Source organism: Equus przewalskii, chromosome 31 (assembly GCF_037783145.1).
Source record: "Equus przewalskii isolate Varuska chromosome 31, EquPr2, whole genome shotgun sequence".
Taxonomy (NCBI): domain Eukaryota; kingdom Metazoa; phylum Chordata; class Mammalia; order Perissodactyla; family Equidae; genus Equus; species Equus przewalskii.
The window spans coordinates 16,208,137-16,226,291 of NC_091861.1; the positions used below are offsets into that span (position 1 = coordinate 16,208,137).

General features: G+C 39.0%; 1 protein-coding gene across 1 annotated transcript in view; it reads left to right on the forward strand.

Moving 5' to 3' along the window:
* The window catches only part of USH2A (usherin), a 746,622-nt gene that overhangs the window by 340,191 nt on the left and 388,276 nt on the right, over positions 1-18,155 (forward strand). The window contains exons 31-32 of the mRNA XM_070602521.1: positions 14,967-15,080; positions 17,055-17,216. Of these exons, the coding sequence (XP_070458622.1) occupies positions 14,967-15,080; positions 17,055-17,216 (276 nt within the window). The remainder of the gene's footprint in view (positions 1-14,966; positions 15,081-17,054; positions 17,217-18,155) is intronic.

Here is an 18,155-nt window from a genome sequence, read left to right on the forward strand (position 1 = left end):
TTATAAGTTGTATAATTGCTCTTATTTCTGCCATCCTGTTTCACACTTTCCAGTTTTATTATTGTTTTTTAACACTTTTTTCCTTATTCCTTTATTTTCTGTTCTTGCCTGTGTGGACTATGAATTCTTTAACTTTTTTCCCCTTGAGGGGTTTTAAAGGTATATCTACTGCTCCCAACAGTGAAATGAACAGGCAAAGACATATGTGGGTGGTAATCTTAAAGATTATGGAGAACTCCGGTATTGCCAGGTTGACTTTCATTGTACAAATTCAGAATACTGGGGAATGAAGGTGACATAGGGTTCTTTAGCAATTAAGTTCAAAAACGTTATCAGAAAATGAGTTGGTTTCTTTTCGTTAATTTTTTCTGTTACATAGCAAGCTCCTTTATTCTTCAGATTTGGGTCTTTCTTCGACTTGGGAAGTTTGTTATTATATATATAATCATTACTTCTGGTAAGAAATAGTAGTTTTCAATATTGTATATTTGTTCCCAGTTTCCTCCTTATTCTAGTAGTCCAGAACACAGCTCGTAGTGTCAAATCAATTGATGTTCATATCCCAGCTATGTCACTTGTTAGCTGCTTGATCTCAGGCAAATTTAAAAATATATCCCTATTTCAGAGTTTCCTCATATAAATTGGGGGTGAAAACTTTCTTTATGTTATGGATTTGTTGCAAAGATTTAAAAAAATGAATTTTCTACATAGAATATTTTGCTCAGAAACAGGTACATAGTAAATGTTCATGAATTATCTTGATACTATTCAGCCTCCAATTTTTAGGTTATTGCCACAAAATTGTTTCTCTTTTCATTTGCTGGTGTTTGCACAGTTGATTCTGCTCGTTGAAACTTCTAAGGTGATTTTTAAAATTTTTCTATTTGTCTTTTATATGATTTGCATCTGTTCTCATCTCATCCAGCTCACCTTGATTTCTGCCCACCTCTTAATATTCTCAATTTTCATCTCTGTCTTTTACCACTTGCTTTCTGTCTCTTTTAGATCTTATTAACAGCATGAAATTGACGATTTTTAAATTTTACAGGTTTCCTGAATTAAATCCTCCCCAGGGCATAATAGTCCTCTGTAATCTGATCCTACGTTCTCTCCTTCCTGTTGGGTTACGGGTGTTTTCTCCATTGGCTAAAAGCACGCCCCGCTTCCACTTGCACAGTTCACTTGCTCATCCCAAAATTGTCTTCAGACTCAATGTTGGCTCAGGAAAATTAAATCATTTTCAAATCATTTTACTGAGCACCTAGTTGCTGTTAATAAAAACTTTTCACTGGGATTGTGGTGCGTCAATTTAGGTAAATTTATATTAGACTCACAGCAGCCTGTAAACCTCAGCTCCTTCCTTCCCAGTATTTGATGAAGGAGTGCTGGGAGCTCCTGTGCATTTTGTACCCAGCTTGGAATTAGGTCTGCCCTGGGCTCTCCTTCAAGTAGTCCGTTTGTCTTTCTCCTTCCAGGTATTTCTAAACCTTTGGTCATTTCATATGGATCCTTATAAGGTAGTGGTTCTCTATCATGGGTGCACACTGAGCACCTGGGGAGCTTTCAAAAATTACTGATGCCCAGGAGCTACCCGCAAAGGATCTGATTTCTTGATCTGGAATGTAGCTCGGGCATTGGCATTTTGAAAGTGTCCACAGGTGATTGTGTTGTGCAGCCAGTATTGGGAAACAATGGTGGAGGGAAGAATCTGACCAGGGATCATGTGTCAATTTTACCTAGAAATTCTTATGACCACGTACTTCTACCTCCCATGGAAACTTGAAAATGTAGGACCAAAAAAGTCAAATCTACATAAAAATGATAAAATATTAAAAGTAAGTAGATAAAATTGGCTAAGGAAAATCATAGGACAGCAAAAATTAAGTGAAAGGATTCTTGGGAAGAAGTGGGAAATTATGGTCAGACTTACAAAATGCAGAAGGCAAAAGCAAAAAAAGAATATTCGCTAAGAGAACTGGAAGAATAGAATAGTGAGACAGCACAGTTCCCCTTCATGAATGTGGCTACCAGAGGATTCAAGGAGAAAAATCCCAGTAGCAATGGAGGGACCAAGGGTTAACAGCCCCAGTCAGGAGAAAATGGGCCCCTTTGGGCTGAAGGGTCTGGATTCTGTGCCCTCCGAAGGCCAGGGTTCAGAGTAGGGGGTTCTTGAAAGTTCATTTCTGCAGCTGGAGCCTCAGGGTAGAAAGCCCTGCAGTTATCACTCCCATGTATCTTTTGACTTGTTGCAAAGGGCTCCAATTAACTCTGCCGGCTTTCGCTGATTCTCCCTCCAGCCCTGGTAACACGTGAAGCTGCTGTCCAGAGAGACAGTGCTGGCATTTCCCTTCAAACCAACGGCTTCACAGTTTGATGTGAAATTATGTCAAGAATGAGTGGAGTCAAGAATGTGCACACATGCAATTCTTTTTTCTTTTTTTCCTTGAGATATTAAACATGTAAGCTTAATTGTCAGCATAATTAGTATTGCACCTGGCATAGTGCTGGGGTATAATTGGTACACAGAAAATATTTTCTCAATTTTATTGTTACATTATGTTGAGCTAAAGTCTAGGAGTTTTTTCCTTCCTTGGATAGAATAATAAATAATAGCAATTAATGATATTTATTATTCACTGTAGTTTAGCAGAACTAATAATAATAATCTGTCAGATGACCCAAATAAATCTAAATTTATGTAGAAAAATAAATGAAAGACATTTAATTTATAATGCAATTGATAATATAGCTTTTGCTACAAAAACTGGCTCTGGGGGCCGGCCGAGTGGTGCAGCAGTTAAGTGTGCACGTTCCACTTCGGCGGCCCGGGGTTCGCCAGTCCAGTCTGGCTCCCGGGTGCGGACATGGCACCACTTGACAAGCCATGCTGTGGTAGGCGTCCCACATAGAAAGTAGAGGAAGATGGGCACGGATGTGAGCTCAGGGCCAGTCTTTCTCAGCAAAAAGAGGAGGATTGGCAGTAGATGTTAGCTCAGGGCTGATCTTCCTCAAAAAAACTAAAATAAAATAAAAAAATAAAATAAAAACTAGCTCGTCTTCATATGCAGTAGATGTTAATCTTCTACCTGAAGAAATTGAGTGACATACTGAAAATCTTTCTCTCATTTTTTTCTCTTCCGCTTCTAGCAATAATCTGTGATTCTCACCTCTGTTGGTTACAAGGTGATTCCTGGGTTCCTTATGAAATGTAAATTCTTGGGCTCCACACTCAAGATTCTGTACATTTGGGCTACGATTTAGAAATCCGCATTTTACCAAGTGCTCCTGTTGGTTCTCTAGCAGAAGGTCCATGGACCACATATTGAAAAACGCTGGGAGATGAATGGCCAGATGAGAAAGGATCATTTTCACCTGCTGAGCTTGAATTTCTCCCTGCTTTGTTCCTGCCCCTTGTTCCAATTCCAACTGCATTAGCTTTGTGGGCAGAACAATGTGAAGGGCAAGTGGAAAAATAAAGGCTGTATAAGTGGGGCCTCTGAGCTTTGAGGGCAGTGCTTCTGGGAGACACCAGTGGAAGGAACGTGAGAATTACTTGGCATCTTGGTAAAATGCAGATTCTGATTCAGTAGGTCTGGAGATGTAGTGTGAGGTTCTATGTTTCTAACAAGGCCAACTTTCCCATTCTCTACCCCAGCATGCCTAACAGAAGGGCAGGGAGCTCACTATTTATATAGAATGTGGGGGGAAAAATAAGTCTAAATTGTGTGATGCCCGTTAGGTTCAAACCAAAAGGTGACCAGTGCAATCAACATATGAAATATAATTGTAATCTTTGAATCTTTTAGTGGAGTCTTATCTGCATATATTTAAGTTACCAACATTTAACTCCACACCTCGGAGGTGGGAAAGACAAGAAGGGAAAAGAGAAAAAGCTTTTAAAGTAATGTCACAGGCAAAAGATGCTATCCAATCCTAAAACTGTTAATGGCCTGTTAGCTGCAAAGAATGTGTGAATAATTTTAGAGTTTCCCTACCATTGACAAAAGAGTAAGACTTGTTGTTGGGGTGCCTACAAAAAGATTGAAGAACGGAGAGCCCTGGAGAATTATTGATTAATGAAGAGTTAGAGGCATACACAAAACCAAATGTACTGTACTTTATGAGTCATATAAGGAGTTGTCAAGGGAACTTTAAATCATAAATGATTTTTGCCTTATGCTTGAGTTTGGAACTTAACCTCAGCCATCAGTCTATCAATAAGTAAGTAAGTAAGATGCTATTCCTTGGGTGTATGTGTATGTATATGTATATGCACGCATATATATTATATATTATATATATATAATATTATTATACTTACCTGAGAAGGCTTCAGAGAGATGACTGTAATCAAACCTTCAATGCCATGCAATTTTGTTCTATTCAACTGAGAATTCTTACTTCAGAGTTGCTAAAACTTCCTATGGATGTTCTTCTGGCATCCACGTTATTTCTTGATTGGACAATAAGCTCCTGGACAATGTGTCCTGTTTTATACTTATTTTAAGTCTTGTTCGGTACCTTGCTTAAGGTTAGGTGATCAATACACTTTTCTTAAAGGAATGAAGGAAAAGATAAATGAAGAAATGCAGTTTTCTGCTACAAACCCCATAGTTAATGTTAATATCGTTTTATCCTGAGTTGAGTATTGCACTGCTGGTTCTCATTTACGTCTCAGCAATGCTGTAGTTCTTTAATTTTACGAAATAATCATACAGAACTCTATCACAACTTCAACATACGTTTGGAACTTAATATGCATATTCCCAATGGGAAAAAATTAGTAGGGTGAAAAGAATCTAAATATTAGTTCTAAAACTTATACTTCATAATGCAACTCAAGCATTATATATTTGCAATGAGAAATAATGGAAGCCAATACTTCTGCAATGCTGATGATTACACAGAGCAGAAAATATTTGTTTATTAAAAATGAAAGAATCATATGCTATGTTCCAGAATAGATCTTACCTTTGCAACCTGGTTTTTTTTGTTGTTAATTTTTTGTTGTGGTAAAATAGACAAAACGAGCAATCTGCTTTTATATCACCCAAATACAGCCCAAGCGCTCTCACTAAAGTGTATTATGTTATAAAAATATTAAAGTTTTGTGGGGAAAAAACCAGTAGAGATGAGTTTTTCATTTTCAATTAATTTCACTTGTGAGACAGAGAACCCAAAATAACAGTGACTTAAACAAGATGAAGTTTTTCTCTCTCTGGCAGTAGATGTTCACTGTTAGTCAATGTATGGATAGGATATTCATGGTGCCAGGGATCCACACACTTCATCTTTTTGCAATGCCATCCTTAGGGACAAGGCTTCTGCCTCAAGGTCCAAGATGGCTGCTTCAGCTCCAGCCATCCAGTCTGATTTCCGTCCAGCAGGACGGAGAAATGTTTGAAGAAGGATATGCACATTCACTTTAAAGACATATTTTGGAAGTCATTCCACCTCTGGTTACATTCTATAGTCAGTACTTAGTCCCATGGTTATTCCTAGCCACAGGGAATGCTGGGAAATGTTGTCCTTATTCAAGGTGGCCATTCGCCCACCTAGAAAACCTTTTTATTTTACTGTGGAAGATGATGAATTTTGAGGAAGTCTTTGCCATTTTTTATAGTACTCTATAAATTAATATTCCCTATTTGTAGTTTATTACAAACTATTTCTTTAAATGTAAATCTTGAAAGAAATTGGTCTGAAAAAATTCGCAGGACAAAAATATGGCCTATGACATAAATAGTAAAAATAGAAATGATGTAATGTTCCTGCTTAGCTAATGTGGAAGAATTTCATTAGGTAATGCAGTGTTGATGAGCTAATAGCTTTGTCTAACGCTCCTGAATACATAATGTGCCCGAACTATTTGGACACTGTGAAATCTTCAGATGGACCTTTTTGCAAGTTCTTCATTTTATTTTATGCCGTAAGGATTTGCAGTGCAGCATATGGGTTTCTTTTTGGTAACATCTTTTATTGTCGTTAAAAGTGATGGTAACATATAAATTTTGCTGTATAATGATAATCAGCTAGGCGTGTCTGTAATGCTGTAGTGTTTGCTATAAATACTTCAAGGTTACTGATCATATTTGATAAGGAAAAGGAATAGTCATTCCAAATTTTCTGTTTTTTAACTTTATGACCATATTATATTCATACTGCGTTTGGAACTAATCAAAAAGGAGATATATATATATATATATACACATATATGAGATATATATATATGAGAGATATATATAGGAGATATATAGTATATATACATATAGCATATATACATATAGTATATATATATATAGTAATAAGTCAAAGTTCAATGTTGTATTCAATAATACACACACATACACTGATAAAGAGTTTCTTATGAGTCAGTTGTTCTTTTAAGGGAATATTATAGGCATATCCACTTGCTCATTTTGCGAATAAGCATGCAACTTTCTGTTTGTACACAGTAGATTTTAGTAACAAATTTGAACTTTTAACACATTTAAGGTGTATTTTATTTAATTAATTAATTTATTTATTTTTTGAGGAAGATTAACCCTGAGCTAACATTTGCTGCCAATCCTCCTCTTTTTGCTGAGGAAGACTGGCCCTGAGCTAACATCCGTGCCCATCTTCCTCTACTTTATATGTGGGATGGCTGCCACAGCATGGCTTGCCAAGAGGTGCCATGTCTGTACCCGGAATCCAAACCGACGAACCCCGGGCCACCAAAGCAGAACCTTCACACTTAACGGTTGTGCCACCAGCTGTCCCCTTAGGTGTATTTTAAATGAAGTATTTGCTCTAAAAAATGTGCTATTACTTTTAGTAACATTTCTTCAACATGTCTTTCTTCTTCCTGTGAAGCTGGAGTGTAGGTTGAGTGGGAAGAGCAATGATCTTGGAGTCAGAAGGCATAGATTTTAATCTTGGCTCAACTGCTGGACTTGACCAATATACTTTACACTCGAGCCAACAGCAGGCCCCTCTGGACGATGGGCTAATGCTCTGGGAGGCTTTTAGCCGGGCCCTAGGACACTGATCAATAAGGGATGACTTTCATTTCTCTTTCTTTTCCTCCTGTCCCCTTGCCTGCCTCCCTGCTTAGTCAAGTCCAATATTTTCTTGGAGTGTTCTAATGATTTCAGTGTCAGCCCTTTATGTGAGATAAAGAGTTAACACGAATGGGTGGCTTCAAACCAATTGTAGCATTAGAATGGAAATGACAGAGACTCTGTTGTTCTTACCACGAAGGCATTGATTAAAAATTTGAGGTTAGATGTAAGCGTGCTGAGAGCATCTTAACCGGATAATGCTTTGAGGTCAATTAAAATCCCTGTTTAAACCATTCTCTAAGACTGGGATTAGACCCTATATTTTAGAAAGAAAATAAAAGAATAAAAAATGTGCTTTTTTTTCTTCCTATTTATAAGCATGAAATCTGTTTAGCCTTTGGTCAAAGGCATATGATTTTATTCACTCCCTGCTAGAGGTTTTAAATAAGGTCAGAAAGTCCATTTGAAGGAAATTAAATATAAAAAAAATAGTTTTAGAGTTTCTAAAGAATTACTTTAGGTTCGCCTTTTGGTTAAAGCGAAAATTGGCTTTCATTTTATAAATATTACAGATCCTTATTTTATTTAAAATATTACCAAAAAAAATACAACAACAACAAATGCCACCTTCCTAGGCTACTAAGAACCAGAGAAGTATCTTGGGTGTGTTTCCAGACCTCTGTTAGACCATTAAATTTTCATCCATATTTAACAAATGTCATTATTCAGTTTCATGGGGTCACTGTGTCAAAATGTCTGTATTAGAACTTTAATTTATTTTCCGAGGTTCCTTTAAGTGGGCAGGAAGCATGCCATGATGGATTGATTTATGCTCTTTAATCCAGCCACTGGTTGGTTTGCAGCTCAAAACTTATTCTGCAGTGTAGACCTAAAAATTAGAATTTATCAGCACTGCAGTGGAATCCTGAGCCAGAAAAGTCTCCTTCTCTTCTGCTTTCCTTCCCCTGGCTGGGCTTCTTTTGAAAAGTGGGTTCCTCCATGATGTCTCCAGGCAGCAGTAGCAGCTCTGCCTGTGTGGTAACCCTCACCAGATGGTCCTCTTAATAAATGCCTTGCTCTTGCCCACCCTCACTTTCTTGATCCAAATGTGAAATGCCAGCAAATAAATAAGAGCATTGTGCGCTGATGAGTTCTCTTGAGATGGAGGAAAGCCCTGGGGAGAGGAAGCTAGAAACAGCTTTGCTGTTTGCTATGATCGCTCCTAATTACTGGCCAGTAGGTAGAAGACACTGCTTAGATGATATAGAATTTAAAGAGAGAGAGAGTGCAAATTCTCCATATTATTCCAAATAATGCTAACACGAAAATACTCTTGGATTGTGGGAGTCCATTTGAAATATTGTACAAGCATGATCTTTGCGAGGGGACTGCAGACTTTGGACTCGGGGTAGGCGATGGCTTTATGTAGATTTCCCCACCAGCCTAAAAGCGCAACGGAAATGAGCGGGTAATGAGAGCAGAGCAGCCAGTTCTTTAATTGAATTAAAAGCTGGGTGACATCAACGCAGACACCTGTCCAATTACAGACAGGCCAAGGTGTTTACCATTGCTGTACAAGCGATTCGAAGATGACAGAAATCTTTCCGCCCACAGATTAACATAATGAAGGAGAACAGATTACAGTGGATGCCGGCCAAACACCTAGGTTGGCAGCTGGGGGCGGGGTGGGGGAGGGAGGAGGAGTCTGCTCTAGGATGTAAATGGAAACAGAATCCCTTTTTCTTCTCCAAAATGTGTTTGGCTTTTAAAAGGATGCCATTTTGCTTTGTGGCTTGGGCTCCGTTTCCAAGCAGAGCATTTATACTTGTCTGTGTTTAGGCAAAGAAGTTCATCATAAAATTCCACTGTCAAAGCCGACGAAGCCGTTGTTTTCCGGCTGCTCGGCATGCAGAGTTCTATCAGAGGCACAAAAGCTTGCCCAGCTGGTGTCAACTCCACAATGATTTTCTCTTAGGTCGTCGGGCTGCCTCCAATTATTAATATTTCTCTTTGGCGCCTTTGAAACTTGAGCTTAGAGCAAAGGATAGAAAGTGTTGGAAATAATCATCTCTCAGTCAGAAGAAATGATGTCTGTTACTTTGCCGGCTGGCCGGAAAGGGTAGAGTGGGTGTGTGGTTCTCTCATAGTGAGGGATGCTAAGAGGATGAAAAAGCTCCTTTTTTCGATCATACATCAAGTGTCCACTTTTGGTAAACCATCCTAACAGCTGCTGGAAAATAGGATAAGCAACGAAATAAAAGGACATATCCTTTGCATTCAAGGAGTTCCCCAAATCATTGGGAGGGACTTTTAAATCGCAGGATCCTCCAGGATGAGGTGCTTCCCACTGCTGGGTGGAAATCCTCAGGGCACACAGTTTGGAGCCTTGTACACTAGAGTTCTTAAACTTCTTCCTGTGATGCGCTTCCGTCCCTTAAAATCAAGTCCCTGCGGGGCTGGCCCCGAGGCCGAGTGATTAAGTTCGATCGCTCTGCTGCAGGCGGCCCAGTGTTTCATTGGTTCGAATCCTGGGCGCAGACATGGCGTTACTCATCAGACCACGCTGAGGCAGCGTCCCACATGCCACAACTAGAAGGACCCACAACGAAGAATATATAACTATGTACCGGGGGGCTTTGGGGAGAAAAAGAAAAAAATTAAAAATCTTTAAAAAAAAAAAAAATCATGTCCCTGCTCCTTCTCTTGGGTTTTCTGCACCCACTTAAGCTCACAGGACTGCAATTCAAAGGGAACATCCTTACTTAACTTCAAACTCCCTTGGTGTAGCATGTCAGGGTTTCTCAATGTGAAGCATTAATGCAAAATGCATTATCGCTTGGTGGTGAGAGTTCTGGCCCCACTGTTGCTGATGATTTTAATCCGGATACCAATGCTCCTGTGTTTCATGGGATATTAACACTTTTAAGACATCAATAATGCTGACTTTATGCTTATGGAATGTTTTTTCAGCTCACCCTGTTCCATTATCAAAAGAGACTGGCAAGTTTCCTGACATAGTTGGGACCATTTTCTGATTTCACAGAGTTTTGTGGCTGAAAGGGAATTTGAGAGGTCGTCTGGTCTGCCTAGAGGTAGGGACAGTCTCAAACTCAAAGAAAAAAAACCCTCCTTTGTGATGTCTCCTGAAGAAAGAGGTTTATATCCAAGCCAATCTTAAGAGTTCTCACTGTTGGGATAAACTTCTTCGTTTTAAACACAGCAAGTGTCATAAAGGGAGATACTCGTTGGGTTTCTGTGGACACAGACTATACGCCACATTTTTCTGTCTAGGATTCCTTTGTAAATATGCCACACTATATATTTTTCAATATTCTTTTTGGTATAGTACTGGAATTTATTTTCAGTGATTATCCTTTTTTCCCTCTGTGTCTTTAATTAAATATACAGCTCCTATCATCTTGGACTGGGAAATCTACATCTTATAAATGCCTTTGTCGACTTGGCATATACGCAAGCATTCTACTTTATGTATTAATCTATGTATTGCTTATGTCATTAGGGTCCTCGTAGATCTAATATTTCCTTGGATTAGAAACCTTGTAGAGGGGCTGGCTCGGTGGTACAGCAGTTAAGTGTGCACGTTCTGCTTCGGTGGCCCAGGGTTCACTGGTTCAGATCCCGGGTGCAGACATGGCACGGCGTGGCAAGCCATGCTGTGGTAGGCATCCCACGTATAAAGTAGAGGAAGATAGGCATGGATGTTAGCTCAGGGTCAGTCTTCCTCAGCAAAAAGAGAAGGACCGGCAGATGTTAGCTCAGGGCTAATCTTCCTCAGGAAAAAAAAAATGTTACCTATAAAAAAAAGAAACCTTGTAAACATCAGTTATATTCTATATCACCTTTCCCAGAAAGCATATAGAAGAAAAATTGATCAATACCTTTCAATGATGATGTAGGATCATAGTAGTATGACTTTTTTTTCTAGAGAGTATGTAATCTGAGTATGACTCTGACACTTAAAGTAAGGCCATTGGGCTAGTCACTCAATGGTTTTCAGGGAGATATCCAAGAAGGGCTACCTTACTTAGTCTTAAAGAAAACAGACTTATTCTCTTTTTTTAATAATAGCAGAACTGTTTGTAAGCATCAGCTTTAATCCATCCCGGTAAACTCTCCATACTGAGAAACAAGAGATAAATTGTCCCAGATATTAAGACAACTGTGTCATTATTCTGATTTAGTGAAGACCAGTGGGTGGACCAGCCGCTTCCCTACCCCAGCGATTCACTGTAACCTAACAAAAGGAAAGAAAATGCTGAATCATTACCCTACTCTTATTGATGTAGATAATACCAACTTGTACTTGAAAAAAATAAATCTGTTGGTTTGACCAACTTTGTCTCTGAGGTACAACATTATGAACAAGATGCCCACTGGAAATAGGAAAGAAATGCCACCTCAGCGTCCGAAAGCACAGCACATTTTTTGAAAGTGTGACTTACAAACCATCCAAAACTTTCCACCTGGGATTCAAAGTTGGCAAGAACCAGAACCTCAGCTTTCTTCTTTTTTTCTGTTCTCTATTTCGCAGCTCTCATTTCTCAGTGTTTATTATCGTTTCACCTGCCTGGAAAGGGGAAATGTGAGCACTATGATAAATGACCTGAAAGATGATTTAGTTTCCCTCCAGCATTTTTCTTTAAGAATCTTTGGGTTTTTCCATGAAATACAATTTGCCAAACTTCTCTACCAAAGCTCAAAACCGAAGAAAGGAAGTTTGATGAGAGGAGTATTGCCCATATGTTAAGGTCCTTAAGGTTTAAGGGGGAAAATTTTAGCAAGGGAATTTCATGATATACATATACACACAAAGTAACTCCTTTAGTGAAGGCAAGAAAGGTTAAATAAAACACTGAAGGCCATTTAGTGAGTGTGAACTCAGTATCTGGTTTGACGTGATCCTTCTTCAAGTTACATTAATGCCTTTCTTGCTAAGTGGATGTAACAGTCACGATTCCAATATTGCACTTCAGCTATGATTTGGAAAGAAATAATGTCTCAGGATAAGGTATTTTGTAAGGCCAGTCTTCAAAATTGCAAAATAAAGGAACTGGTTTTATAATGTTTCTCAGTAATAATCTGACCTGGATATATGACACATCTTCATACAAAAGATTTCAGAGCACCAACCTGTATACAACCACTGTGTCTTTTTGGACACAATGTACATGTGCCCCAGCTAAGTCATGCCCATCTGTGGGAGGCAATGCTTTTCACAAATGCCACATTGGTTAAATGATGACCAAAAGACCCAATGTCATATCCCAACACATTTTTCTTGCTCACTGTAGGATTAAAAGTTTCATTCTCTGAGGACGGATCCATTTCTTGTTAGTATGACATCATGCTAATTCAGACATGCATGTTGTCTTATTTAGACTATTACAGTCGATTCAAACTTGGCAATAGGAAAATTGTGACAAATGCCAAAGACGTTCAAAGGATAAAATGGCTAGAACATGTGTTACAAGGTTACCTTAGTTTGAACCTGGACTTTTGGGATCATGATAGTTTCGGTTGGGAACAAAATAGTTTAGGCTGTTGGGTCTACATTGGGGCATGTGGAGAGCAAAATGCCAGTGGGACATCCAGGTGGGATAGATGACCAACCTGCAGGTAGAAATGCAGACCCAGAGTGTGGAGGAGAGATATGAAGTCTGTAGATATAAGTAAAAGATGAGGTTTGATGAGCTAACGAAGACAAGTGTTTAGAAGAAGAAAGAAGCCTGAAGACTCAACCTTGTAACACAAAAGCTATTTAAAGGACTATGAAATGAAGATGAGTCAGTCAGGTCAATGAAAGAAAAGAGCTCGCAATAGTTTAGAACAACTCAGGAAAGTTCAACGGTGCAGATGGAAGCTAAGGGAGGCCAAGTTCAGTAAATAGAGGAGAATAAGGCTTGAGGAAGGATCACTTGATCTGGAATCTAAGAGATCACTAGTGATCTGTAAAAGATAAAAATCAGTATTTAGTAGCATAGCGCAGGCAGAAACTGGGTTGCAATAGTAACATAGCTTGGACTGACATAGCTCTGTGCTGGAATTCTCTACTTATTTAGCTCTGTGTTGAGTACTTTCTATTCCTAAACTCATTTAATCTTGATAGTAGCACTTTGAGGTAAATACTGTATTATCCCCATCTCATATCCCCGTGATACTGTATTATCCCTGTGAGGCATCTCCTTCAAGATGAGTACTGCTATTACCTGATGACAGATAAGGAAACTAGGTACAGAGGTCTGAACAATTTGCCCAAGCCCATACAACAAATCAATACCAGATTGGCCTTTGGACCCAGGCAATGTGGCCTGAGCATCTGTGCTCTCGACCACTACACCACCACATGATGAGGGTGCACATGGGATGATGTAAGCTTTCTTTTAAGATGCTTAGTGGAAGGAGAAATAACTCCTTAAAAGAAAATGAGCTCAGAATGTGGGCCATGGTCTGGGAGATTCAAGAGAAATGACAATTCCAGTGGCAGGAATGAGGCAAAGCAGGAGGTTATGACATGAGGGGTTTTGAAATTAGAGAGAGCTGCATTTGGCATGAGATGGTCACACATGTATGCAGATTAGTTCGTTGGCTTGCCGTCTTCTTTGGCCGTGAGCTAAGACGATGGTGCCAAGTGCAGCAGAGAGAGTTGGGTAGCCCAGAGGGATGCTTGGGGAGCTGCTAGAATGAAGACTTGCAGGCAGCGCTAGGGACCAAGGGCAAATAGAAGGTGCCAGTGCAAACAATGGCTCTGGTCTCTGCTTTATCCTCACTCTTTGCTCTTTTAATTTATTAAAATTTTCTTTTGGGGAGGGGAAATAGGGAAATGCGTGTTAAAATTTGCGTTTGAATGATGCAAGCTGTCACCAATATTGGCACATTAAAACAATAACGCATTCTCTAGGCTATTGAAGATTTACTCAATAAAGAGATACCATGAGTGGGACCATCTTTTTATAAGAATGATGCTGGTCTATGTAGTTAGGATTAAAGAGAACTCTAAAAAACCCACAAATAAAAAAAAATGATGAGCAAATACACAAATTATATTTTCAATACTTCTTTAATTCACAGGATTAACTAAATAATGAGCTTTCGCTTTGATTATGAACACCAGTAAACAAATGTTTTCATTTCTACAGGTACTTTTAATTGCTGAACAAATCTCATAGATCCACCACCAAGTCAGGTTAATTCAACACTTCTATGTGCAACACTTCTGTTTAAGACAGGTGTCTTAATTAAATAAACTAATAATTTTGCAAGGAGAAGTACAAAAGCATAATTATCTAATTTGCTAATTGTTCAACTATGTTTATTTGCATATTTGTTAGCTGCAACGTGAGCAAATAGTTTGTATGTGTGTATCCTACCATTAAAATAATGAAACCACTCTTGAGAGTTGCATTTCCCAAAGTGTGTTAATCGATGTCCCATAAAAAGGACTCTCTAGTTAAGTAAGGTTGAAGAATGTGAAGTTAAAGAAAATTAAATAGTTTTGTTTCCGCAGGAGGTCCAGGATCCTGGAATGGGACAATATGCATCTCTACTATCAGATAGACTGTGCTCTGCTTTATTAACTATATGTGGAAATCCCCATTTGTACGGGGAAACATTGCAAGGCACTAGCATTCTGAGGAACGCATTTGGGAAAATGCTGTTTAGAACCCTCTTAAGAATAAGTTGGTCTCACAATTTTTTCTCACTGGTCACTTCATTCTGCAATCAGCACACAAGGAAATGAATTAAAGAGGCAGATGTCTTCGTTTTCTCTCTCTCTGTCTGTGTCCCTATCTCTCTCTCTCTTATACACACACACACATTCACACACACACACACGCACACCCAATACCTTTTGTAGCTGCTTACAGTAAACATGCAAACCTCTCCTTTTCCCTTTTGTTATAGGCATATTGACAGGCTTACTACCCTTCAAAAACTATGCAGTAACCCTGACTGCATGCACTTTGGCTGGCTGTACTGAGAGCTCCCAGGCATTGAACATTTCTACTCCACAAGAAGGTAAAGTAATTTCAAAGGTCTTGACTTCCACATTTCAGTCATGAATAATAAAATAGGAGAAGAGCTAAATGCTGCAAGGCCATTTGCTGGCAAACCCCAACCTAATTTGATGACAAAGTGCATTGCCAGGCCATAATTGCTCCATTTTTGGGGGGGTGCGAAAATGAATCAAACCCCATACCCTTTAATGACATGCATCTTTAATAGCTGTAATGCAGATTAATGGGCTTTTTAATTGCTGTTACATTGTTCATGCAAGAGCCTTGTCATTAATATGAAGCATCTGAAAGATTAATGAAAGCTTCCTCATTTTACTATGGCTCAGAAGTAAATCTAGAGACAGTCTGACTAAAAAGAATTGATTGTATGGCACAGTATGAAATTGAGATTCAAACGGTTGATTTCCATGGTCTCTTTTAACTGCTAAACACCAGCACAGGCAACAATTATTTCAGTATGATGGAACCTCCAAATGCCAATCAAGGCATTATTAATCATTGCTCGGTTCCTTCCGACTTAAGTCGCACTTTTGTCGTACTTGAAACTTACAAACTGTTGGCATAAATTAATGTTTCAGAAAGCCTACATTAAGGAGGCAGTGAGAAAGAGAAAATATTTTAACACTCCGAGTGTAATCTTTGCTCAAGCATCAGAATGCATCACTTCCAGAAATAACAGCTCTCGAAACATTTGAAGCATTGTTACTTCATATTTCTCTCTCCCAGAATAGGGGAATTACACATTTCTTTTACTATCTACTTGTCAAGTTATTTAGGAGATTTGAAAGCTTGATCTTTAGGGAAAAAGAGTCAGCTAGTCTCTCCCCTTCTCCAGACCCATCCATCCCCCTTTCTCACTCCCTCTACTTTCCCCCTCTCCCTCTTTGAAATCCTCCAGCAAGTACCACTTGTACAGAAGATGTGTTAGAGAAAGACAATGGCCCGTATGCTGAAACCGTGACAGGATAAAGGAGTTTGTGAAATCCTTCTTGTGACCTGTTATTCTCTATGCTTTGCCCTTGACCTAACCAACCCCCTCACCTGGACTGCACCGTCAGTGACCCATCTCCAGCGTTTTCTCAATGTTCTCTCCGTCTAGTCTACCGAGAATAGCACTCTTTCTTAATGTGTCGTTGCTTCTGCTGGGGCACATGATCATCATGCCCGTTTACAAATACAATACTTCCACCAACTTCCATATGGGACAGATGGTCCTATACCTCTCATTATTTTCTCTACGTTCACTGCATCCTCTGTCCAAGTTTTTACTGGTGACCTTCAAATCTACTTCATAGTTATACCCCAGAGGCACTCCTACTTGTCCAATTCACCATTTCCTTTCCATTAATTATGGAATTCCCAGTTTCTAGTTTTTCCTTAAATTTATTGCCAATATACTGAACGATAGGTATGTTTAGGGTCAATTGTTAAGAGCTTTCAGTTCCTATGACTCCAATTCATTGACCATGACAGCAAAGGAACAGAACTCCTTTTTAAAAAAATCTTACACACAGTGTAGTTTTCATATATAATTAATTACATTGATTCTGTACTTTCTGGCTATTTCTATGGTATGGAGAGGTTTTTTTCTAGCTATTATGAACCACTTTCACCAGCGTTGTCTGTCTTAGATCAAAAGCTCATCGAGGGTAGGGATGTTATCTGTTTAATTTGTTTTAACAGGCACCAAGTAGAGACTATGGGTTAATAATACTTTTGATGAAGTAACGCAAGCATCAGTCAAGTGAACTGGTGTAAGAACTCCCCATCCATCACTGATGCAAATTCTCATAAATTCAGGACAGTTATTTAGTACTGTTCCTAAAGCAATTACTGACAAGCTGCCCACGAATCAGGAACATTTCCATGCTTGGGATTTCAGGTTTATTCCATGATTTATTGGTTTGGGCTTGAAAAGTTTAAATTAGAAAAGTAAACTAAAATTAGACTCTATAAATCTTTTTTTTGCCCCCAGCTCCACAAGACGTTCAGCCACCAGGAGCCAAATCTCTTCCCAATTCTTTGTTACTCTCCTGGAATCCACCCAAAAAAGCCAATGGGATTATAACTCAGTACTCTTTATACATGGATGGGATGCTAATCTATTCAGGCAAGGAAGAGAACTACACAGTCACAGGTAAGACTTGTATAGGCATCAGCAAGTAGTTATAATATTTCTGATATAATATCTATAATAGTAACAAATATATATATATAATATGTAAATAATGAGATAGATAATTGCAAATCGAAAATATATATATATATTTCAGATAATTATATTCTATAGTTATCTGAGAATTTGGTTTTAAAAATCATGGTACTGGGGGCCGGCCTGGTGGTGCAGCAGTTATGTTCGCATGTTCCGCTTCAGTGGTCTGGGTTCTCCGGTTCATCCCACGTATAAAGCAGAGGAAGATGGGCATGGATGTTAGCTCAGGGCCAGTCTTCCTCAGCAAAAAAAAAGAGGAGGATTGGCACCGGATGTTAGCTCAGGGCTAATCTTCCTCAAAAAAGTAGATAAATAAATAAATAAAAATCAAGGTACTTATTTTTGTCTCTTGCTAATTGCTAAAATTCCATGACCTGTAGGGTTACATTACACTTATGGTGAAACCAAACTGAAAAACTGGAAAAGGCCTCCTGTTGCCTCCCCTGCGCCTCCCCCAAGGCTTTCTTACTGTGTCTTCTCTCCTGTAGACCCCCCACTCCTTAACCAAGTCCTTTACTAACATACCTTTGCTCAGGTGCAGGGGGCCTTGGAAATGGACCAACACAAAAAGCCCAGCATATGACTCCTCTGCGTCTAACTCATCACAGGATTGAAGCTGGGACCCAGTGTGGTCCCCGGTCACTCACAGTGCCCGGTTGAGTTAATGATGTCATTTCAAACAAATTCTGCTGTCACATGAGCTAACTACTTTAAAACCCTCATGAATGTGGAATAATCTAAAGACTCAGAAGTGGGATTCAGTGAGCTCTGAATTTTAGATTATTTGAGAAGAAACATAGTATATATGCCTGGGTCATATTATGAAGTGTGATGACATTTAAGTAAAAAGAATTGTTGAAAACC